The sequence below is a fragment of the Cottoperca gobio genome, chromosome 14, assembly GCF_900634415.1.
Source record: "Cottoperca gobio chromosome 14, fCotGob3.1, whole genome shotgun sequence".
Lineage (NCBI taxonomy): Eukaryota > Metazoa > Chordata > Actinopteri > Perciformes > Bovichtidae > Cottoperca > Cottoperca gobio.
The window spans coordinates 23,060,348-23,084,866 of record NC_041368.1 but is presented as its reverse complement, the minus strand read 5'-3'; the positions used below and the strand labels follow the sequence as shown (position 1 = coordinate 23,084,866).

At 41.1% G+C, this 24,519-nt stretch overlaps 1 protein-coding gene across 1 annotated transcript; it reads right to left on the bottom strand.

Moving 5' to 3' along the window:
* Positions 1 to 669: 669 nt before the first annotated feature.
* tecta (tectorin alpha) lies at positions 670 to 24,323 on the bottom strand. The gene is made up of 24 exons (XM_029448631.1): positions 24,295 to 24,323; positions 21,711 to 21,775; positions 21,479 to 21,618; positions 21,073 to 21,360; positions 19,972 to 20,109; positions 19,694 to 19,859; positions 19,175 to 19,587; positions 18,385 to 18,955; positions 17,676 to 18,286; positions 16,526 to 17,096; positions 14,846 to 15,474; positions 13,483 to 14,140; positions 12,558 to 12,757; positions 11,533 to 11,913; positions 10,226 to 10,512; positions 9,282 to 9,562; positions 8,772 to 8,882; positions 8,192 to 8,394; positions 7,630 to 7,793; positions 7,295 to 7,543; positions 6,265 to 6,427; positions 6,106 to 6,190; positions 4,103 to 4,222; positions 670 to 2,988 (listed from the first exon to the last, which is right to left on the bottom strand). The coding sequence occupies exons 2-24, from the start codon at positions 21,772 to 21,774 to the stop codon at positions 2,888 to 2,890; spliced, it is 6,594 nt and encodes a 2,197-aa protein (XP_029304491.1). The 5' UTR covers position 21,775; positions 24,295 to 24,323; the 3' UTR covers positions 670 to 2,887.
* Between the last annotated feature and the right edge of the window lie 196 nt (positions 24,324 to 24,519).

The following is a 24,519-nucleotide window of genomic DNA, read 5'->3' as shown; positions in this document are numbered from 1 at the left end:
TAAGTAATTATGTATTTTTCTTTCATTCTCGTTTGAACAGAGCAGCCCAGCCTACTTCACATTCAGCCTCTGGTGGCTGATGGATGACTCCGTGAATAGATTTTACAACTTTGAAGTAACTGAACACACAACAGGGTGTGGGAGTAATACAGCAGATTATTTCTTTGGAAGTAGTTTGGAGAGTATTGATGAAAGTTTACTTCCTGTCAGCGACTGCAACAGGACATGTCAATAAAGTTTTCCAAGTGAAATAAAGAAACTGTCTTGGTTGATGTCACTACTGTTACAACTCTGTAACTAAGTATATTTACTCATCTTATGTTACTTTATACTTATAAAAACGTACAAATATTGTACTTTTTTACTCCACTACATTACTTTTTTAAAGCTTCAGTTAATTTGCAGATTCAGATTATGAATTATGACATATTATAATTATATATTTAACTCCCCAGCAGTATATAAAGTAATTAAAAACTTTACCAGCTGCAAAATCATTAATTAAAATCAGATTATAATGCAAATTATTCTGAAATGTGTCATTCTGCATACTGAACAATTGTACTTTTGGTACTATAAGTATATTTTGATGTTAATACGTTTGTACTTTTACACTTTCAGTAAAAGATCTGGCTGCGGTTGCATGAAATAAACTCGACTCACACTGACTTTGAGAACTTCTTCATTTATTAAAAGTCGGGTGGTGCTGCTCTCACAGGATAAAACATCGTATGGTCATGTTTTTAAACATAAAAAAAAAGATATTGATTATTAAAAAGGACTGTACATTTGTACATAGAAGTGAAACTAGAACAACTTACTGTGGAACTAAACTAAACTGGCTTCAGTAAATAACACTGAAGGGTTTCATCAGACGTGTGGTGACATACATCAACATCAACAACGCGTAAGGTGCCAAATAGAAAACATTGAGCAGGGAGAACTTCACTGGCAGGATCACAATATGTCTCGACATGTCCGAGGCGACACTCAGATGTTACAGCACTATCACCGATGAAGACAGAAACGATAAAAATGAAATGTTTTAATGGCACAACTGATTGCATATCTTACAACCTGGGCGCTAATCTCCGACACAGAACATTTAGAGTTAAAACTGCTAAAAAAGGCGCTCTCCGTACACAAAAATACTTCATTCATAAACTCCACTTTGACAAGTCGTGGCCTCTTTACGGGACGCTTGTGGAGTTTAGAGAAGACGTTTTTCTCGCCCAATTCCCTGACTGCCTATTGGATCATGATTATGTCATCATATTATGCTCATGTAGAAAGCACAATATTGCCGTTTGACATAACTTCAGACTTCTTTAAAGGCATTAAAAAAGGTCTGTTTTTATGCATTTTAATAATAGTAATAAATGCATTAGGACAGACCTTTTTTAATGTATTTAAAGGCGTCTGAAGTAATGTAATATTAGGCTATCTTGGCTCAATTGTTCATTTTCTATTGGATCAAATAACATAACCATGATCCGATAGACATCAGGGAATGAAGTTATGTCAAACAGCTATTATTGTTTTGCAGAATTTTACAGCTTTTTCCCAGTTTCTGACTCAAAACAACAGTAAAATTCTCCGTCACCTCCTTCAAATCAGACACATTTAAGCTTTTCTATGTCTTCTAATGTCATGTGTTACACTCCAAGGAGTTACACTTGGTCTGGAGGTCAAACAGGAAGTTAATAGATCAGCTCTGCTCCGACATCTACTGTCCAACAGACTGTCAGGAGAATTTATATTCACACACTTTTAATCAGAGCTTGGAGCTGGATCAGGGAAATCTTTACGGATACACAGTCGGTGCTGGAGCAGACAAAAAGAGCTTTAACCTATTTATTATTGTCATTACTTGTTGTTCACTAACTTTTATTATGCTGCTACTTGTTTTATTATACGTGTGTTTGCCTCTCTTATTTAATATGTTAGCTACTTATTTAATTGTTTGTCTGTCATCTGCTCTGTCGCTTTGCTGTTGTAACGCTGGAAACTTCCACGTTGACACGATTAAAGGATTTCTGATTCTATGAGACCTCACTTGTTTCTTAACGATATTTTTATTGATAATTAATTGAGGATATGTGCAGGTCTGCACCTTTTAGGGCTGTGTGCAATTATTATTTTCATTATCGATTAATCTGCTGATTATTATTATTATTATTATTATTATTAATATTATTCTCTCAAGAAATCTATTAATAGTTTTGTCTGTAAAATGTATAAAGAATTGTGAAAAATCGACATTTTTTTATTCACAATTTCCCTAAAGCCCAATTACGTTAAACAATCACACACATTTACATTAATTGATTGTTCAATGACCAAAATAATTGCAGGTTATCCAGCTAGTATCATCAAGTATCCACTAGTTGTAACTATTACATTCATTTACCATGTAAATCAGGATGTATTCATCGCAGCGTGGAGGTTGGGGATCAGCTCACAGTTCATCCTTCTTACATGTTTTTGATATTAAATAAACCTTAAACCCAATTTGTGTGGGATCACACATCTAACTTTGGCGCTATCTGGTGGTAGCATATAAAACAGACACTAATGCATCGATTCTTCTACAAACAATCAGAATCATTTGAAAGATGTTATAATGACATAAACAATAATCTACCTGTTTCATAGTGGTTTTAAGTAGATGATAATACACAATGAGGTGTCCTGATATATGTGGATAATGTAGGTGGAGAATAAAACAACGTGAAGAAGAAGTGAAACGTGTCCGTCTGTAAAGCTGAACGTGTGTGAGTGTGCAGTGTACTCTGTCTACAGCCCGTCTACTGGCTAATCAACGCTGATGAACTTTGTGCATCTTCAAGTCTTTTCTGTGCTTTATTCTTTGTGTTGCTGCCGGGTGTTATGAGAGGAGAGTGTGAATACGAGCCGGGAACACGGAGATCACAGCGCTGATGCTCAGCAGAGATACTGCAGGTGTGAGGTTACAGCTCGAGCTCACAGCTGGGGAAAGAAGAAAACATTAATTATACAGGATGCTTAGTGGCACTTTTTCTGTGCACAGAAAAGTGCAGAATGACTGTATGTAATAAAAAGTGGATGAATCAAAATTGGATAGAAAGACAAAAACCTTTAAAAAATATTATTATTATTATTTATTATTATTATTATTATTTATTATTATTATCATTATTAATTATTATGATGAATTATTATGATGAATTATTATTATTATTATTATTATTATTTCATTGTTGTTATTATTGATATTATTATGACTTGTTGTTGTTGTTATTATTTATTATTATTATTATCATTATTATTATTATTATTATTTAATTATTATTATTATTGCTATTATTATGGTTTGTTATTGTTATTGTTATTATTATTATGTATTATTATTGTTATTATTATTTAATTAATATTATTATTGCTACTATTATGGTTTGTTATTGTTATGATTAATTATTAATTATTATTATTGTTTTTTATTATTGTTAGTTATTATCACTATAGGCTTTATTTTTAAATAGATTGTTTTCTAATATTTATTCAAAAAGGCTTGAAATGATTTAAGAATATTTTTTATGTATGTATTCTGTATGTATTTTCCACTTTTTTAATGTATTTTCAGTATTTACTTTTTTAATTAATTATTATAATAGGTTTAATTATTTAAACCAATATGATTGTGTGTTCTTACGCCATTGTTCAAAGGATGCAAAAATGATCGTATTTACATACAAATGCAAAGACGGTGACCAGCGCCGATGAACTTGAAGCTTAAACTTGGAACACGTAAAGAGTAAATCCTAGTTAATAAAGAGTAAATGTAAATGAACTCTCCCTAACGTTGCAGCACAGGTGAACGTCATAAAGAGTAGTGTTACGCTCATGGCTAAGTTAGCTATCCAGGTAGTGTGTAGTGACGCAGGTAGCAGGTTCATTATGTCCTTCTTTGCATCAAATGTCCAGCTTGTGTTACTTATTAATCAACAAACGTCAGCTGAACTCATCTCGCATTCAAGTCCGGCATGAACATTTTAACTCACGTGTGCTGTGACGCAACATGACATTAAACAACTTTGAAGTAGGACGTGTGTCCAGTACTTACTCCGGCAGCTTTTCCCATCTCGTTGCAGCATCCCAGTCACACAGCTGCAGACCGGTCCGCTCATCTTACTGGTGCAGATCTGCTCACAGCCTCCGTTTCTCTCCTCACACCAGTCTGACTCTAAAGGGAGACGTCACAGGGCGAGTCATGGACAAATCCTTTGGAAAGCTTTTTAATTTAGAGCTGCAGAAAGTGCAGGAATTAGCTTTTGGATACAATAATGTCTGTAGAGTTAATACAGGGAACATGAACAGCATCATTCCTGTTTTTAAAATGTTTCTTGAAGGAAATAAACTTAGTTTTGAGATGCTTTGCTTTAAATCCTCTGCAGATTTTCACCGATTCAAAAGGTAAAACCCAAGAGAAGCATAAAAACTAGTAAAGGCCCTGTCACTCAGCTCCGTATGACAGAAACATGCCGGCGTATATGAAAAGTAGCTCAAAATGTGTCCAACTTTTCCACAGCGGTGTTGTAGCTGACGCATACACAACGAACACATAACAAATTATTATACGTATGTCAAACATTGATAGCACTTACTTATTTAAAACATATCAGAGCGTCTGGCCAACAGAGCTGGAAAAGTGCCATTTGGTTCACGTCATGCTGATGCTGGAGAACGGCTAACATGCTGAACGCTAGCTGTACTGTAGAAACACGTTTAATAAGTTACTCCGTCGTCAGGCATCATCTTAACATCGGGTAGGAATAGGGTATCCACTCGTTATCAATACATTGGATGTAGGGTTGACCGTCAGCCGACGTAGCCTATATCTAACGTACCTCTAATGTAGTCACGTAGGTATTCACGTAGGTATTCACGTAAGTATTCACGTACTATATTTACGTAGGTAAGTATTCACGTACTGTATTTACGTAGGTAAGTATTCACGTACTATATTCACGTAGGTAAGTATTCACGTACTATATTTACGTAGGTAAGTATTCACGTACTGTATTCACGTAGGTAAGTATTCACATACTATATTCACGTAGTTAAGTATTCACGTACTATATTTACGTAGGTAAGTATTCACATACTATATTCACGTAGTTAAGTATTCACGTACTATATTTACGTAGGTAAGTATTCACATACTATATTCACGTAGTTAAGTATTCACGTACTATATTTACGTAGGTAAGTATTCACATACTATATTCACGTAGTTAAGTATTCACGTACTATATTTACGTAGGTAAGTATTCACATACTATATTCACGTAGGTAAGTATTCACGTATGTATTCACGTAGGTATTCACGTACTATATTTACGTAGGTAAGTATTCGCATACTATATTTACGTAGGTAAGTATTCACGTACTATATTCACGTAGGTAAGTATTCACGTATGTATTCCGTAACGTCTGCATATCGTATGAAGCACACGTCGGGTAATTTTGAACATGCTCAAAACATCAGTGTTCAACAACGCACCCCAGCGTAACACCGCCTGCTCTTAAAGAACACTACTTATACCTTACCTTATATCAACGTACACCAGCGTAACACCACCTGCTCTTAACGAACACTACTTATACCTTACCTTATATCAACGTACACCAGCGTAACACCACCTGCTCTTAACGAACACTACTTATACCTTACCTTATATCAACGTACACCTGCGTAACACCACCTGCTCTTAACGAACACTACTTATACCTTACCTTATATCAACGTACACCAGCGTAACACCACCTGCTCTTAACGAACACTACTTATACCTTACCTTATATCAACGTACACCAGCGTGTTGCCGATATTGTTGTATACGTTATGCATTTGTTGGGTATTCGTCTGATACATTCTGTATTAGTAAGTGATGCGCTATCAATAGGTTAGACATGCGTATCTGTATATATTCACTTTTCTGATCCGATGAAAAGTTGGACGTATTTGGACTCTGACAAAGTTCCGTATGCGCCGGCACATGTTTCTGTCATACGGAGATGTGTGTGACACAGCCTTTAAATCTGGACTGAAACCGTAAAACTCACCTCTCCTTCTTATGGGTCCCACCGTCAGTATGTGCTCCTGATGGTCACTGTCCTCCGAGTACATTCTTCTCTTGTGTGGACAGTTCTGGACGCACGGCACACATGCATTAATACATCCATTCTCTCATCACCACTTTTAACCTTTGAACATTTTCTCACCACTTTGCAGGCGTTTGTTTCCGAGTCACACAGAGTGACGTCGCAGTGCAGGTGGACTTCATCGTAATCCCCGATGAACTTGAAGACGGTGACGTGGAAGCGGCAGGTGAGAGACACGCCGTTCTCTGCCATGCCGATGGTGTTGTCCTTAATGTTTGGACACCTGGAGAGAGATTAAAGGAATACTTTAAGGTTTGGATTCATTAAAACATTTGCTACAATTTTGCTTTGCACCTAATTAGACATATACAACACACAACATGTGTGTTTTCCTTTAACCCCTTGAACACTTGGCTGTTTTTCACTCTCTCCATCTACAGCTACATGTCTTACCTGTGCATACCATATATAGTTATTTTCACAATATGTAGAAACGCCATTATTCGGCACAAAGGTCGTACGACACACGACAGTTTTACACAATTTGAAATAGTTTTTTGTTGTCCACATGTTTTTAACAAACAGTAAATATATATATATGAATGTTCCTGGGAGAAGAACCATGTAGATGGACACATGCACTGATCAGGTGCTTAAAGGTAATTAGAGATGAGAATAGAATAAATATCAAATATAAAAAATGATTTTATGTGCCTGGTTAGTACTCAAGTCTTAGTATTATGAAACATACACTGCTGAAATGACAACAAATATGATAATAGATTAATAGTTTAAGTCATTTATCAAGCGAACATTACAAACATTCCCTTGTTCTAGTGTCAGGATTCGCTGCTTTATTTATTATGTTTGTATTTTTTAACTAAAAAAGCAATTTGAAGAAAGAATCTTGAGATCTGTGACATTTTGAAAGGCATTTCTTTTAAATATTGTATAGGCTAAATAATTAATGAGAATCATTACCAGATTAATCAATAATGAGAATAATCGTTAGTTGCAGCAGGAGGAAAATGTGTGTGATGTTGAGCCCTACAGTGTGTGTGTGTGTGTGTGTGTGTGTGTGTGTGCGTGTGTGTGCGTGTGTGTGTGTGTGTGTGTGTGTGTGTGTGTGTGTGTGTCTGTGAAAGCCTACCCTCTCTCTATGATGATATAGCGTAGTCGGTCGCTGCTGTAGCGGGACGGCGTGGCCCAGCACATGTTCACGATGAGGATGAGCTGATTTTCATCCGCCCCTTCCACAAAGACGCCCACGAAGAGGCTGTCCCGCGTGCTGAGCACCACCTCCCCCTCCCTGTACGGGTTTCTGTACGACGAGTTCTTATACAGAGCCATCTTGGTGATGAAGTTTCCCTCCTGGGTCGGTAAGGTGAGGTTTATCACACTGGGGGGTGGAGGAGAAATGTAGCTGTTATCTCTAACAGCGTTTAGTTTTATTAATCGTTCTACAGATACTGTCTTCCATCTGACCTGAGCATCGGCTTGAGGACGGTCTCCAGCGAGATCCTCAGGTCCAGTTCGTAGGCGCAGGAAAACTCCACGTTGATGGTCCGGTCTCTGGTGATGACGTTCCCCGTGTTGTTGACGCTCTCGATCCACACGGTGTTCTTGTACATGATGTGTGTGCCATTCGACTGTCACAGAGATATTTAGAGCGTCAGGAAACAGAACAGGAAGATGCTGGAAGACGGTTGATACATGAGGACACATTTCACTGCTGGTGGGCGCAGGAACAGGAACAGTCGGACATTTTGGGAAAAACTATTTGTTTCTGTCTTAAAGGACTAAACATTTATGAAAATATGCTTTACTTTAGAGAGTGAGATGAGAAGATCATTATCCAGAAGATCATTACTATTTAATACATTTATTTATCCAACAAACACACAAATAATTATTATCAAACTTTCATACTTCAACTGTTAGTTTAGGACATACTGTATCTTTGCCTGCAGTAAAAAAAACGATAGAATCAGGTTTTAGAAAACAAAACGAAAAAGCAAGTACGCGCACAAAAGGAATGTACGCCGACCTGCACGATGGAGCCGCAGTGGCCCTTCGTGTTGTTGATGCGGAAGGAGATGAAGTCTTCTCCCTCAATGCCGCCGCAGTGCTCGTCGTTGATCCTCACGTCCTCTCGCTCAAAGCCCAGCTGGAAGAGCTTACACTTGGAGATGGAGACCTCCATCTGAGCATGCTTACAGGTCACGTCCGCCTGGATGATGTCATCATCACCTACGAGAGACACACACACACACACACACGCGCGCACACACACACATTTTGCACATTTAAACACAGCAGTAGGATTTTAACAATAAAGCCAATTTTATCTCATCACATATATTAGTATTAGTGTTTATGTGTCAGCCGATCATAAGATCTATAAAGTTTTCTGTAGAGATTATTTAGTTAAGTTTCTTAAACATACAACCATAATCTATATCTATACGTACATATATATATATATATATATATATATATATATATATATATATATATATATGTACGTACTTTTTGTATTGCACCTTCAGTGCATCACCTGAGCGGTACCATATTTCAGAATGTGTAGTATAGTTGTAGTTTGTATAATAGTATAATGTCCAGCTCACCTCCAGTGCTGGTGGGTAACTCTGGACAGCCGCACAGGTCACCTCCGTTCTCCAGCTCGCAGGTGAGGTTTGTGCAGATCTCTCCTGCACAGGGGTCGTAGATCCATTCTGCTAAAGACAGGTGCACGCACAATGTTAGCTGTCACACACGCGGTTAGCTTAAGTGAACATGCACGTATGACTGAGGGGAAAACAAGCACTGGGGGACAGGAAGGACAAGTCATTTGTAACTAATATATATCACAGTGAAACTTTCACAGTTACATATTTACAGTAAGACAATAATTTTTTGCATTGCAAGTTTTCTAAAATGTTATGTTTGAATATGCAAATGAGGCATTATCTAATGATACACTCATCTGACCTTCAATAACCTTTACAAGCAGCAGAAGGAGAGACATGCAGTGCCATATGTGTGTGTGTGTGTGTGCGTGTGTGTGTGTATGTGTGTGTGTGTGTGTGTGTGTGTGTGTGTGTGTGTGAGAGGCTTGTGCCTCACGGTGTCCTTACAGCAGTTCTCTTGGGTGATCCACTTGGTGGTGAGGGTGCCCATAGAGCGGCAGGCCTCTGCGTAGGCTGCCAGCGAGCCGCACACCTGAGCCTTGTGGTGATTGTAGCAGCCGTCCAGGTAGCAGGACTGGTAGTAGGGCCGAGGATCCAGCAGGCCGTGGCACGGCTGGAAGAAACCCTTCAGCTGGGTGAGCTTCTGGCAGGCATCTTCACTTTGCAGCGCCAGCACCGCCGTGTTGTCGCAGGACTGAGCCAGAGCCACAAACTGGGTTTCATCACAACTGGAGGAGAAAGATAAACATCACAGTTATTGTTTTATTATTATTTTAATTGTGCCACCTTTTTCTTGTACAGTGAGCATGGACTACATGGATTCAAAGACACCCAATGGCAGAAACAATGAGAAACACTAAAGTGCCAGCAACAGGTCATCAAGACAGACTCATATAAAAAGATTAACGTCATTTAGAGTCATGTTTCTGTCAAACTGTTAGATTTCACTCTTCTTTTAGCTCTTTTTTGGTCTCCACCATTTCCGCAGGTTAAATTGGGATCTTTAGCAACTATGGGGCTGATGACATTGGAGTTTGGAGGCTGTAAATCCAAAACAACGAGCTAAAAGAAGCTAAAGGAACGTCACAGTTTGATAATTAATCTCTGTATATTTGTCACTATCCCTAATGTCGTCATTGTTACTAGAAAAAGCTGATTAGAGGAGCTTAAATGTTACATTTCGGGGATGATCTTTGAAAGCTTTCAGAAGAATTGTGCTATTATATAAATTAGAGTAAATGGTGTAAAACGTAGGCCTGGGATGATATGAACATTTTATGTCATGATTATCACGGCTAAAATATAAAATATCATCAAAATAAGCTCAAAATGGAACTCAAACATACTGAATCACTTAACCTAGTGCACTGAGCCCTCCATGTCTCACCCACCTGTTCTGCATACCGTTGGTCTTCCAGCTCTGGGCCAGCTCCAGGGCGCTGACAGCCGGCTTGCCCCTGGAGGTGATGTAGTCGTCACTGGGGTCTCCGTTGAAATTCCCACAGAGGCCACACACCTTGTTCTGAAGCCGCTGGCCCATTGTGATGCTCAGAGTGTTGAAGCTGTTGTATCGAATCTGGATGTCCTGAGGCGTGTCGATGACGATGAAACCTTCCGACGTGGACAGACGCGTCATCAGCCCCGTTAGAAACGGTACTGATACTGGTGTACCGTTGACCTGTGAAGACACAGGAGATGGAAACCTTTACATATTTGAGATGAGACACACTGTCACTTTAATTTCATTCATTTTCAGTGACTATCGCATGTCTTTACGATGAATGCAGATTTTTCTCCTGGAGTGGTGTTTCAGTTTAAACTTGTAGACTCGAACACCTGGAGCATGAATGTAGATTTGGGTGTCATCTGCATAAATGGATTTCATTTTCACAAAATGCATCACTGAACAAAAAGGAAAGGAGACAAAGATTGGTGAATATTGCCACCGATACAAACATAGTTCTTAACGCGGTTCAGTAAAATGTTGCAGTGGATGTGTCACTCAGATCCAGCAGGATTAAGACTCATGAAAACAATCAGCAAGTGATTGAACTTTTAGTGAATCAACGTGGTTATAAAACCTGAACTGGAGAAGATCTACCAGACTATTAGTGGTAACATTGGTAAATTGCACAGCCAGTCCTCTGGCAAGTAAAGGGAGATTTAAATGTGATCTGTTTGTTAGTTTCTTGAGGAGAGGTTTGGTCCAGACATCTTTGGTTGCATACGGCACAAAGCCATAAGAAAAGTAAGTTGATAATATAAACAATTAATCTCCTAATAGAGATAATGGTTATATTAAAGCAAGTCTATGCAGCATTTGAAAGAAGAACCAACACACATTTCCCCTTACAAAGGAAATGTTGAATCCATGAGCGATAAAACGCATCCTTGCTCAATTCTGCAGTTTATACACGTTGGGGTTTTGCAGTTAAAGCATTTCTTGGTCTAGTATGACCAGATGCGGGTGGTGATGGTACGCCTTCCAAACAAAACGCTAGAAGGTCGGGAGTTCAATACCAAGGCTGCCACCATTACCACTGGTAGAAAGGTGTTGTTAATGTGGGTTACAGTTTGTCGTTTGTAAAGTCAGGGGTTTAAAATAACATCCATTGTAGAACTGATCCATGTTAGAGTCAATGTAATGTAACCAAAGTGCCAAGTAGAACTCATAGATACGGTCCAACACTTCTCTCACCTTGACAGTGCTGCCGGAGATGAGTATATTCTCCTCGTTGATATAAAGGTAGACATGAGAGATGGTGGTGAGGTTGGGCGTGCTCCATTTATCAAAGTTAGCGATAAGCTGAAAGGAGAGGTCGGGCAGCTTGTGACAGTTTGTAGACAAGACGAAGGAGCAGGAGGCCGGGAGCCGCAGCGACGCCCCGTCGAAGGTCCTGAAAACCCCGCCGCCAGAGGCCACGCAGTGCTGGGAGCGCTGCGCAAAGCAGCCCCTCACTCCATACCGCAGGGTGCACTCTTCCTCTGCCTTACAGCGCCTCGGGTCGCACTGGATCAGGTTTCGTCCAATGCACTGGCAGCGTTTGGTACAGTCACTGTTCCAAAATAGCTGTTTGGGCTGAAATGAAGAAAACCAGAGTTGAAACAATTAGACTATTAACTGATTAGTTGACTGAACATTTTGCTAATGGACTTTTTAAAGCTCAAATTCTGTATCAAACATTCACAAGTTACAGTTTTTCCATTTAAAGCACTTTTCTTTGTCTGATAGTAAACTGAATATTATTTTGGTTTTTGGAGTACCGTGCATTAAAAACAATTATATGACGTAACCTTGGCCTTTAAGAAATTGTGATAGGTATTTTTGTATATTGTATCAATATCAATAATGAATTTATAAATCAATAAAAAAACAGACCAATCTATAACGAAAATAATCGTTTCAGCTCTATTCAAACAATTCTAAATTCTGTTGCAACTTTGCAAAATACTCATTTGTTTTGCGAAGGAATACCTTCATAGGTTGATCACAAAACTTATATTTTGTTCTTCCATACCATTTCTATACTTCACTGGTATTAAATGGCTCTAAAGCCAGAGAGGTTTGTTAAAGCGGACTTAAAAATACTTCCAGTCGTGACAATTTCATACAAAATGTGTCCCAAACTGAAAGACGATCAGCCAAAACCCTAACCTAAAGTGTTTCGGACTATAAAGCTGAGCATTGAGTTTGTTCCATGTAGTGCTGGATGTGAGACTGACCTCATAGTACTTGCCATCAGTGTAGCAGCCGCAGTTTTGAGGCAGGATGCAGCTCTTGCCGTTGAGCACGTAGCCCTGGTCACACTGGCAGCCCTCCACACAGTCCTGGCTGCAGTCCCTCTGGCCACGGGCTGGGGCACACTGGGGCGGGCAGACCGACACACAACTGGAGTAATGGCTGTTAGGTAGACAGCTCTGGACTGGGAGCAGGCAGGTTGGCAAAGATATTAGTGAATTAATGCACCGACTACAATGTGCACATCGGACATTTTCCAGTATAAATAGTTGTCAGGAGTCAGGAGGTAAATATGTGTTGACGGGAGAGTCCACTTTTAGATTCTATGTGGCTCTATGGCAGCTCAACATTTTGACATACATGCTTTCTTTTTGAGATGAGAAGATCAATACCTTGTGAATGAAGACTGGAAAGAGCCGTGCTCGGCCCAAAGCTCAAGAATACTTCTACCAACACCTCTAAAGCTCACTAATGAACACATTTAACTTCTTTAAGCCATACACCCAAATAATAATAATAACAGTTTGTACCTGACTAACAGTAGCCAGGCTCAGTGACTGTGTTTACATCATAATTATGATTATATATCTGTTTCACCCAGGTCACCCAAATGGAAAAGTAACATGTCCTCTCACTTACTTCTCGTAAGGCATGCTGATACTTTTATGTGCCCAGTAGTGATAAAGTCATCATTTAAAAGCTAAATAGCGGACACTGTGCTCTGTGGATTATTCACAGTAACATTATTTTTGGAAAAACATGTTGCTGTGACTTATTTTTCAGACAGATATCTCAAAACCTGGACAAAGTAGGTACCAGCAGAGGTAAGAACAAGGGGAGACATTTGCACCGCTGCACACATAATCGAAGTACATGGTGAAATTAAGGCGAGCCCAGATTTGCACTCACCACACGGCGTGTCGCTCCTCCAGCCGCTAACAGGCACCGCTTGAGTCTGGCAGGTGCTGGCATACATCTGCAGCCAGTTACATATTGTATCCTGAGCTCCCTGGTCCAAGCAGGTGTCCTGCAGGCAGCTTTGATAAAAGAACGCTGGCACCACCTTGCTGTGGCAGCGTGCAAACACACCTCCTCGATCCACAATTAGCCCACACAGCCTCACTGCCTCAGGCTCCACAAACACATACAGTCCATTTCCGATGTGGAAACGTATGCCTGTGTCCACTTCATTTGCCCCGTTGTCTGTGTCCATGTTCATGTTGGCATCGGCCACCATGAGAGGGACGTCGTTTAGCACGCTCGTCTCCCCCAGGCCACAGCGTGGGCACGAGTCTCCGCAGCCCACCTGGCAGAAGGTGTCCCTCTCTGCCCAGGCCATGCCCCAGTCCGTGGTGGTAAGGGTGGGTGGGGATAAGGGCATGCCCTGGCAGAGGCCGCAGGAGGAGTTGTAGAGATCGTGGGGCAAAGTGAACAGGAGCAGAGTGTTCCAGTCAAAGGCCACCTTCAGGCCAAAATCTGTCTCCAGGATGAGCTGCATGCCCCAGGAGAAGATGTTGACCTTCCCCGACCCCAGCTTCAGAGGAAGGTACAAACGCTCCTTATTCACCTGAGTGACGAGAGATTCAATTAAAGTGGTTCTACTTTGAACAAAGTGAATTCTAACTTATTCCAGTTCACATCAGCTGACACGTACACATTTCTACAGAAGTCTTAGTTTCTAATCCAACTGACTTGCATGTTTTCAAAGTATGTGGGGAAATCCAGGTGATGAATGGATAACAATAAGACTCACTGAAAGAGTTTCTGTGCGTTTCTCATATAATCTAATTGTATAAGAGAGAAAGAGGGAGAGCAAAAATGTGTGTGTGTGTGCGTGTGTGTGGTGTGGTGTGCGTGTGCGTGTGTGTGTGTGTGTGTGTGTGTGTGTGTGTGAGCACTGGAATATGTGTGTCATTTCTGTTCCTCCTCAGATCTTTCAGTTGGTTTGTGAACCCGGTCCAAATGTCGCTCAGGGTCGGGGTTTTGTCTGAGCCAAATCCAGCCTGATAAAAGATGCCTATTGAAATTAGATCCACCTTAAGCCAATCAAAGAGGAATTCACCCTCTGAAGGTTATTCAATCGGCTTGATTAGAAATAATATATCCTCACAAATACAACAACTCCGACCTTCAGGGGTCATGTATAAAAGAGGTGTTGTATAAATATATATAGATAAATATTCTTATTATGAGCCAGGTATTACAAGCATTCCCTAATATAAACACAATATATTATAATGGCTTTTGTTTCATTTCCTCTTCATGCACTCACCGTGACAGTGTTTTTGTAGCTTCGAGACACTTCAATCTCATACTCGTAGACCTCTAGTACAAAGCCCCTCACCCAAATGGCCTGGCCTGTGTCCCTTTCCTCATTACGAGCTGCCAATTTAAATTGGGGAAAATTCCCACTATTGGTTGCGTGCTCCCCGTTCTCTCTCCCGCAGGCGGTGGTGGCCATCCTAAGAGTACAAGAGCTCTGCAGCTCAAACGGGACGCCACCAAATGGCAGAAAATGTCCATAACCAGCTGCCACACACAGCGCCTCAGTGCGCGGCTGGCATAAATACAGGCCGTCATCCTCCTGGCAGTACTCCTCAAGGTGACAGGGTGCGAGCTGACAGTATACGCTGTTGTCGGAGCCATTGCAGTAGCAGCGCTCCTGGCACTCCCAGTCTGTCCAGAAAGTCTGATTAGTGGCCAACTGGCGCCCGTGGCTCATGCAGCCACAATCACTGCGTGCCACACACAGGCCATCACGAAGAGCAAAGCCTTCCTCACACTGACACCCCTCCTGGCATGGCAGTTGACATGGCTCTTCAGGTTCATCTAGATTGACACAGGTCAAAGGGCAGGCGCCGGTGCACTCATCAAAATGACTGTTCTGTGGACAGGGAAGAGCTGAGACAGAAGAACAAGGGTAAGATAAAGCAAAGACAACGACCAAACCCATGTTTTTTATACTGTCTTATTTTTTGTCAAAATATGACTAAATAGCACTAGCACGGTTAGCTGTGTACCTTTGTCAGACAAAGTTTTCTTATGTTGGTCGCTAAAGACAAACAGAAGCAGTGTATTACGCCATAATTTGGCAAACATATATGATAGTTGCTTGAAAAGTTGCAATGGACACTTAGAAACTGGGTTGTGGGCACTAACTGTTGTGAATTTAAATTGACTTCAGTCGCGGTCGGTAAAGAAGCAGGCTTTAAGCGCCACCTTTAACCCCTACAAGGCATGAGTGACAGGGGAGAGAATACCTTTATTTATATCCTTTATTTAACCAGGTAAAAGTCTCATTGAGATTAAAATCTCTATTTCAAGAGTGCGCTGGCCAAAGAAGAGGTTAATATCAGTGCAGCACTACAGAGCAGAGGTAGAGTGGAACAAAGAGGAACACTTGTAGACCTTTTTCCTTTCACTTGTCAAACACAGGTGTGACTAATAACTTCATTAATAGCTACATTGCATTTCAATAACTGCTGGAACAGAGCCATCGTCATTGTCATTAGTTCCACCTCTGCATTTCCTGCTTTGACAAGTCGAAATGACTGCTGTGAAACAGGTCTATGAATATCATTTGGTAACAATAAAGAAACAAGAGTGCTCTGATGCCTACAAGGCAATTAAGACTGAGGGTGAGAGTTAATACGAAAGCAAAATTACATGTGAAGTTCAATTTGATGTTTTTACAGGGTGAAATATATATATTTTTGGCTTCCAACGGGGGAATGACAGATTCGGTAGCTGTAGAGGAAATTAAATATGAAAATACTGGTATATTTGTATATCAATAAATATGAAACATTTCAGATGTTGATGTGTTGAAGACAAACTTTCACGCTAACAAGTTACAACATAGAACAGTTGATCCTTTATTCTCACTCTGGGTTTGATGCCAGAAAACCAAAATATCAGCCTGTTCCTTCAAAGTAAAGCTAAATCGACTCACGGCAGTTGGTGGCACTCCTCCAGGACGCGAGGCCCACTTGAGCATCCTGACAGGCGGTGGCATAAGCCTGCAGTGAAGAACACAGGGCTGAACGATTCCCTTGCTTTACACACATGTTGTACAAGCAGTTCCTGAAGAATGGTGAGGGGTTAACCACTGCGTGACAAGCCAGAAATGAACTATTCCCCGGGTCATTGATGTTGCCACACATCCAAGGATTCTGGTAGAGACGCAAGTCTGTGCACATTCGATACAGGTCATCGCAGTCACCATTACAGGTGAGATCATCAGCAATGGACCGCCAGCCATCTGTGAACTGTTCGGTAGACTCCGCCAGGCGTCCATTTGGAAGGCGAAGGTCATCAGTGGAGTTGCTATTAAAAACGCCACATAGACCACAAGTAACATTGTAGAAGAGGGTGGAGAGAGAGATGTTGAGGAATCCCTGGCGATTGTACTGGACACGAAGCAGACCACGGGACTCCACCACTGTAGCATTGCCCGGTGCTCTGTAGATCATCATCGTCTCCATCGGATGGACATACGGGAGCACCACTGGTTCACCATTCACCTGTAACGCAAAAAGGTAGTGAACTACATGTAATTAAACTAGTAGTTTAACTACATTTTGCAGTAGCTTGCTGGTAGTTCAACTACATTCATATTTGCGCATTAATTCAAGGAGATAAATTATTTTGTTGTCATTTTTTGTGCAGTCAACTTCTGAAACTACAAAAACATTAAGTAAAATAAAGCAATTGATCCCTCTTTTGACAAGTGTTAGGCTACGACGGCACACTGCCTGCTTGTGCAATAAGGTGGGCATGCTTAGTACTCACAGACCAACAGCATCATAGATAAACCTCCCAAATCTCAGCCTGAGAAAGAATCACCATTGCCATACTGAAGCAAATACATGACACTGGCTATCTCCACCGACAAATCCTACGTTGTGAGTTATGCAAGCCGAAAGTAAATACGAGTAAGACAACAGGCCCATTTTTTTAGACCAGTGCTCAGTTTGCTCAAATGTTTTTGTTTTCTTCCGAATGAATGACCTGTGAAGCTCTTCCCAAACACTGGCCATAGGTGTGCAACAGCTGAAAATAGATAGACAATAAGGGTTTTGCTCTACAGACAAAATACTAACCTTTACTGTATCAAAATCTGTCCCTCCCATCTGAGCTTCCAGGTTAGCCACTGTAACTACTACAGGTCTTTTCCAAGTGGGGCCTTTGTTCACCAGCCGCCTGCCCATCTTCACCTCCACCATTGAGCCGTTAGCTGGCACTGCACTACACAGCTTCAGCAGGTAGTAGGAGCTGTCATCTGGGAACAGCAGGAAGGTGCCATCAAACGAGGTTGTCACTGAGTTTTGGGTGATTGAGCACATTCCCTCCCTCCGAGGGTAACAACCCAGCAAGCCCACTTCCGCCACACAAACTTCACCCTCCTTGCAGGACTCGTTGAAGCAGGAGACTTTCCCACCAGGCTCACAGGTGCAGCGGAGGGTACATTCACCTTCTTCACCGCTGGGGCCTGCCCAGAAAGTTTTATTAAGAGGGTAATAGAGGTCGTTATGTTCACATCCACAGTCATCATGCTGTACGCAGTGGCTCCCGCTGAGAACGTAGCCTGGGTCACACTGGCAGCCCTCAGTGCAAGGGTGAAGACAATACAGTGAAGAGGTGAGGTCCGAGCAGGAGGCTGGGCAGGCACTTGTGCACACTTGGTAATTGCTGAACTCCGGACATGACAAAGCTAAGAGCCAGTAAGAGAAAAGAAATTATGTCAGAAGACACAAGTAAATTAATGTAAGACAAAAATATCTGGCTAAACTGAATCAAGCTGAATCTCACCGCAGAAAGTACGAGATCTCCATGACCGTATTGTGACACCAAGGGCCTGACAGGCCAGAGCATAGGCCTGGATGGCCTGGCAGAGTGTAGTGATATTATCCCTGTTACTGCACATGTCATATACACAGCTATACACAAAGGCTGTAGGATCAACTACAGCTCTGCAATCCCTAAAAGGTCCATCGGTTTTGTTGATGAGCCCACAGTAGTCTGAGCGAAAGTAGAAGGCTTCTGTGGCAGGGTCACACACACTGCAGTTCTGGGCGCAGCCATCTGTACATCTCCAGTCTGTGTCCTCTGCTCGCCAGCTGCCCCCTAACTCCACTACGCTTTCTGCTAGAGAGCCATCAGGAAGCACAGGATCGTCAGCAGGGTCATCGTTATAGTTACCACAAAGGCCACAAGTGTTGTTGAAGTAGGAGCTGGGTAGGGAGATGGAAGCATAGTGTTGGCCGTCATAGGTTACCAAGAGTCCAAAGTCTGTTTCTAAAGCAATGGCAACACCAGACTGGTATATCCTGATGGCACCAAGCTGGAGTTGGACCGGTAAAGTCTTCAGCAAGCCGTCCACCTAGAGAGAAGCATGGAGGACAAATCAGAAAAGGATCAAATGATGATTGTAGATTGTAGATATTGTAATTTAGAATACCATCCCTTCCTTCCTCTTGCTTTATCATGAAAACACTTGTATTGCATGTACTTAGATATTATGATAAACCCAGATAGATGCATCCCAAACCACTCACCAAGAAGAAGTGATACTGATATAAAGGGGTCCACAAAGTCTTACCTGGACTGCCCCAAAACTGCCTTTGGGTAACGTGACTCTGTGACCGTACACCTCCACCGTCACATCTCTAAGCCAAGAAACAGAGGCGACCCCACGGTTCTCATTTTTGGCCTCCACGCTGAAGAAAGGCAGCCCCGCCACCTCCCAGCAGGGCCGAGCCAGCAGGTAGGAACAGGTTCCCTGGAAGTGATAGAGGAAGCCATCGAAGGTGTGGTAATGAGGGTCGCCAAATACCACACAAGTGCTGGTGCGGGTCGGCTGACAGTAAAATGCCCCTTCCTGCTGCTCGCAGGTCTCCAGCTGCCCGCACGGAGCCTCTTGGCACTGCACCTCGTTGTCAATGTCAAGGCAGCGGCATCGCTGGGAACACTGGTCAGACAGCCAGAAGATTTCCCCTCGTCTGTAAAAACGCCCTGGAGAGGATGCAGGTAAGACAGAAGAGATATTGCATATAAGTACAGTTCATCATAAGAGAAGCATGTGTGGACAGAATTATCAGTGTTAGACGTTTGAACTTGCCATTGTAGCTACAGCCATTAGCAGGATCTACGAGTTCAGTGTCTACGCGGAAGAACCAGCGCCCAGGGGTATTCACATTGGTTGTCTGTTCAATGTTCACTACATCGTTTGACCGAGATCCTGGCAGGTTGAAGAAGTGACCAATGTCTCCACCATTAAAACCTGACTAAAAAGGGGAAAGGTGTGAGGGACGTGAGGTGAAATTTTTATCATATCATTTCTATAATAAAAAAGGATTGAATACGTATGAAATGATCTTGGGGACATTGTGAGAATACCTGAGCTGTCGTCCCACCCAGTCCTGTTAAAGGATCTCCACCACTGGCTGTTCCTGTGCTCCATGTAATTTCTCCGTAGTTGAACATAGTGAAGAACGCCACGCTGTCTGAGACTAGAACAGCTTGGAATGTGTTCACCTTTTAATCAAACAAGAGGATGAAAATAGATTTACCAAGAGAAAAACAGACATAAAATACAAAAACTTGTGTCTCACTTTCAGACAAAAGAGCAGATTGACTCAATTGCATTTAAGAACCCAGTTCTTGAGAAACTTAAATTGAACACAAATAAAATGTATGAGCAGAATTTAAGGCAAAGGTCTGACTGTAGATCTGGTCACTAATGAAACATATTCACCATGTGGCAAATTGAAACAGAAGTAAAAATAGGATCACCGACATTTGATGGAAATCATATTGGTATCAATAGCAAAGTGATGTCAGTTTAATTATTTTGTTTCTCGCATGTTTTTGGTGATTTGCAGATCAAAACATGCCTAGGTGTACACATAGGTCAAAACAAGGCTACATGTGATTGTGAAAGCTTTTACTTGTATGTCTAAATAAGATATAAATGCTGCTACCACAGCATTTCAAGTGCCTAACATAACATATAGTAATTGAAATGTCTAAATACATTTACCCAGTTCTAACTCTACGTATAGAGTAAATGTCTTTGGATAAGCAAATCACTGACTAAATGCTTACTGGGCCGTTGGGATGTTTTTAGCCTAGTTTAGCAAAAGTGGGGAACTGCTAGCATCCAGCTAAAGTGAACACCAGAGAAGAGCATTAGCAACGTAGCATGTTATTCCTGAGAATGATAAACTTGATTTAATCATATATAGCAAACATATGTAACAACTGTTTCCACTGTTTGTTTGTTGTATAAACAAATTAATAAAACATTGTAGATGCTAAGTTACTGGCATGTTTTGTGTTTTATAAGTTTCCATAAAAAGACATAAAAAGCAACTTTGAAAACGTTGGGGGGCATATTTTTATTTTTTGACGTAGGCTAACAGTTGCTAAGCTAGGCTAAACTCTGTAACTTTGTGGAAATGTGCTACAAAGATATTTTAAGCAGGATTTGAACTTTACCGGGGTCGTCTGGCTTCCTCCATAGAAGGTGACTTGGTGCCATGTTGTAATAAAGACCCAGGTGGCTGTGAAGGTGGGCGTGGTTTTGAAATACTTCCGGACGTCTTTTGTTGCCCTTTCCAGTATTTCCGGTTCGATGGACTCTCGGTAGAACACATCTCCGCGGATGCCGTTGTGCACATCTGCCCAAAGTGGAGCAATGAAGGATCTGCTGTCACTCAGGGGGAAAGCCTCTGGTGTAAACTGGCTAACCTGCACGTTGAAGGAGATCACACCGTTGTTGTTGATCTGTGGACAGAACAGACTAGGTTTTATTACAGCATCATGAACTATAAAATATACTTTATACATTTAAAATTGATGGATTACATTCTGTGCAATAAAAAGAGTTTTGATCAAGGCTTACATAGATGGTACGATATGGTACATTGAAGAAAATGAATTGAATGGACAAAGTAATTTCAGCTGAACTCCCATCATCCATCTTTGGGGTTTCTAGATCCCTATTGCTGGGTCCATATGGATACAGGATATCCTGAGTACGAGCTAAAAGAATAGTACGAGAATAGTGCATAAGAGTTCATTAAATGGACTTTTCTCAACCCTAAAAGATGAAGGCATTGATGTGTGAGTCATACCTCCTATCTGTAAAAAGATGCTGAAGAGGTGGAGCAGAATGACTGGACAGCCTGGCCTGACCATTCTTAAAAAATAGAGAAACAGAATTAGATATCATGTCAACAGTGTGTTTAATTTGCTCATTATGTTACCCCTACTCCCGTCTGAACAACCGTTACATTATCTGTCTTGCATTTTCCTTCAAGCTAATGGAAATGCAGGCAGACATGAGTCATAGGACAACTTCCCATAGACAAGGTCGTTAAAAAAGTGGTGACCATCAAACCAACGTCACGTTACTTCTTTAAGATCAGGCTCCCAGGTCTCCCCTGAGGAGCCTTGAAAAGCCCCTTTTATGCATGCCAGAACAATGTGTCAGGATCACATTTGCCTTACAGTCCCATGTGAGCCGGTGGACTACGGGCCTCTCTGTGCCTCGGTTCCCTGAAGCTGACCAAACTGGCCCGCTGTGCTCTAGTGTCTCTGTGTCTGAAGCGGCGAGGCTGCTTAGGACCTCATTACCACTTCTGTTTGGGACACATCCATGCCTTGTTGGCTAAAGGGAGAGGAGCGAAAACACTGTGGCACTAATGGCTTTAAATGAATAGGGTTTGAATTGCTGAGGTCCTTGCAGTGGCCCTTAGGGGCTGTTCAGTGCTTGGCAAGTTTCCCATTGGCAAAGTAGAGGGTGCAGCCAAGTTGGCAGATTTCCCAATCACCAAATAATTGTTAAACTTAATTGTTTAATGAAATAGAATAAAACTTTAAAAGATATTGCGTGTATCAGTGAATTTAAACATTAATGGATGTACAAATCACTGCCAATTTTATCCATGAATTAAAACTTCAATATTGTGAAACTTTCTCAATGTGCATTCCCGTCCATTATTGTGTTATTTTGGACATTTCGTATCAAGCAGCGGTAATGGCGGACAACATGAAGTCAACTGTTATAGCTTTGCTACTACAACTGCTGATTTGTCACCAGATCTTTAGGCGAGAAATATTGGCTACTATAAAATACGTGGTGACAATTTGGAGATGTGATGAGGACCAGCTAGCTGACCTGCTAGCTACAAGCCAGTCAGCATAGTAATACCGGTAATTTACTGGTATCACTGATATAAAGAAGTCAATTGGGTCAATAAACTTTTGTTTCAAGGTAACAATTGAACATTTGTTGCGGGTCAAACAGGTTTCACTGAAGGTAAAGGTAAGGTTCATGTTTTTATTGGGCAGTTAAGTGGAACAATAGCATGTCTCTGTGTAGTTTTGACTTTTCATATGTACATAAAAAAGCCAAACACGTATATGATATGATAAAATGGAAATGAATAAAAGCAATAGGTCTTATCTATTGTCTTCAAGTTACAGTGGATGCCATTGAAAGCTCAGAAACATTTAAATTGAGATTATTCTGTGTGAAGTTATGTTGAAGTGTAATCACCAAAGCCTGGCTGAGCTGGTGATGTCTGGACCCGTCATCTTCATTTTATATACCGACCAATCTTTTATATTTTATAATTGGAAAACTGGACTTTGGTATACAAATACAATTGTGTTGATACGTGAGTGATGTGAGGTCAATTGGATACTTCTCTCAATTCGTCTCTAATGTGTGAATTGTATTCAGCTTGAAGGTAAATTGTGTTCAGGTGTGCCAAGCTTAGTGAGCCCTGCTGAGAGAGGTCAGCTCTCATGTCATCAGCCTCTCATCATACATTGTCAACAGAAAGATTACCACAATTGCTCTTTTGACTCCTGTAGCTCACCATCTTATCTGACTGGCATTAACTCGGTGCCTTTTAGCGAGGCAATTAAGATAAAGCCCAAAGGACTTAAAAGATGAACAAACCACTTCAACATGTTTATCTCTGGGGTCAGCCTCAAAGAGACACAACTCTTACTGTATCAGGTAATCCACTTGCTTTATCAAATGTTAATTCACACGCTGAAGAACATTTATTTAATTTACTTTATCTTTTGTTTGCAGTTTAGCCTTGCAAATTAGATTAGTCAGAATTGTGAATTCCAAATCATGCTGGGTTATATGTTAAAAGTGCATTTAAATTGTCTATTTTATCATTCCATTAGTGGATACGTGACTGCAAGAGAACACCAGTGGTTCCCAACTGGTCCTAAAATAAGTCTGTTGGCTCACAAGATGATTGAAGGTGAAATTTACTTTAAAATAATTTATTTTACACAAAATTAGGATTATTTGGATGAATTTTCTTTTTTTGTGGAATCCCAGAGACATTAACCTCTAAAATTCAAATTAAATAAAGTGAGCAGGAGTAATCACATAGTTGCACACTTCAGGTGAGATGAGGACTTTAGGGTCAGAAACCCCTTAAAATGAAGCAAAAAAAGGTGGAGAACACTTGTGTTGGATATCAGCACCATTAAGAAATAGTGACATCATCAAAAGCAGCCTACATAGCTGAAAGTGTTTCCTAAACAGATTATAAATTACCACAAATACCAGACATATAGGCAAAAGTCCATGTTTGCAGCATCAAAAAACGACAACCCTAATGAGAAAGGTTCAGATTCTTAAATAAAGTAAATATTGATGAGTAGAGGAGGAAATGATGCACTCACCTGCCTTCAGAAGATGGACATCTAGCACCTCAATAGTCTAACCTGGCAACCTCCTTATAGAAGCGTCCCATCCAGCAGAGGACCATCCACAGAGTGGTGGTGGTGATGGAGAGAGTAAAATGAGGCAGTGGAGGAGATGGTGATGGAAAGAGATGTATGTGGAGGAGCTGGATGTCCAGAGAGAAGAGCACTTCTTGTCCAATTCCAGCTCCACAGGATCACCAG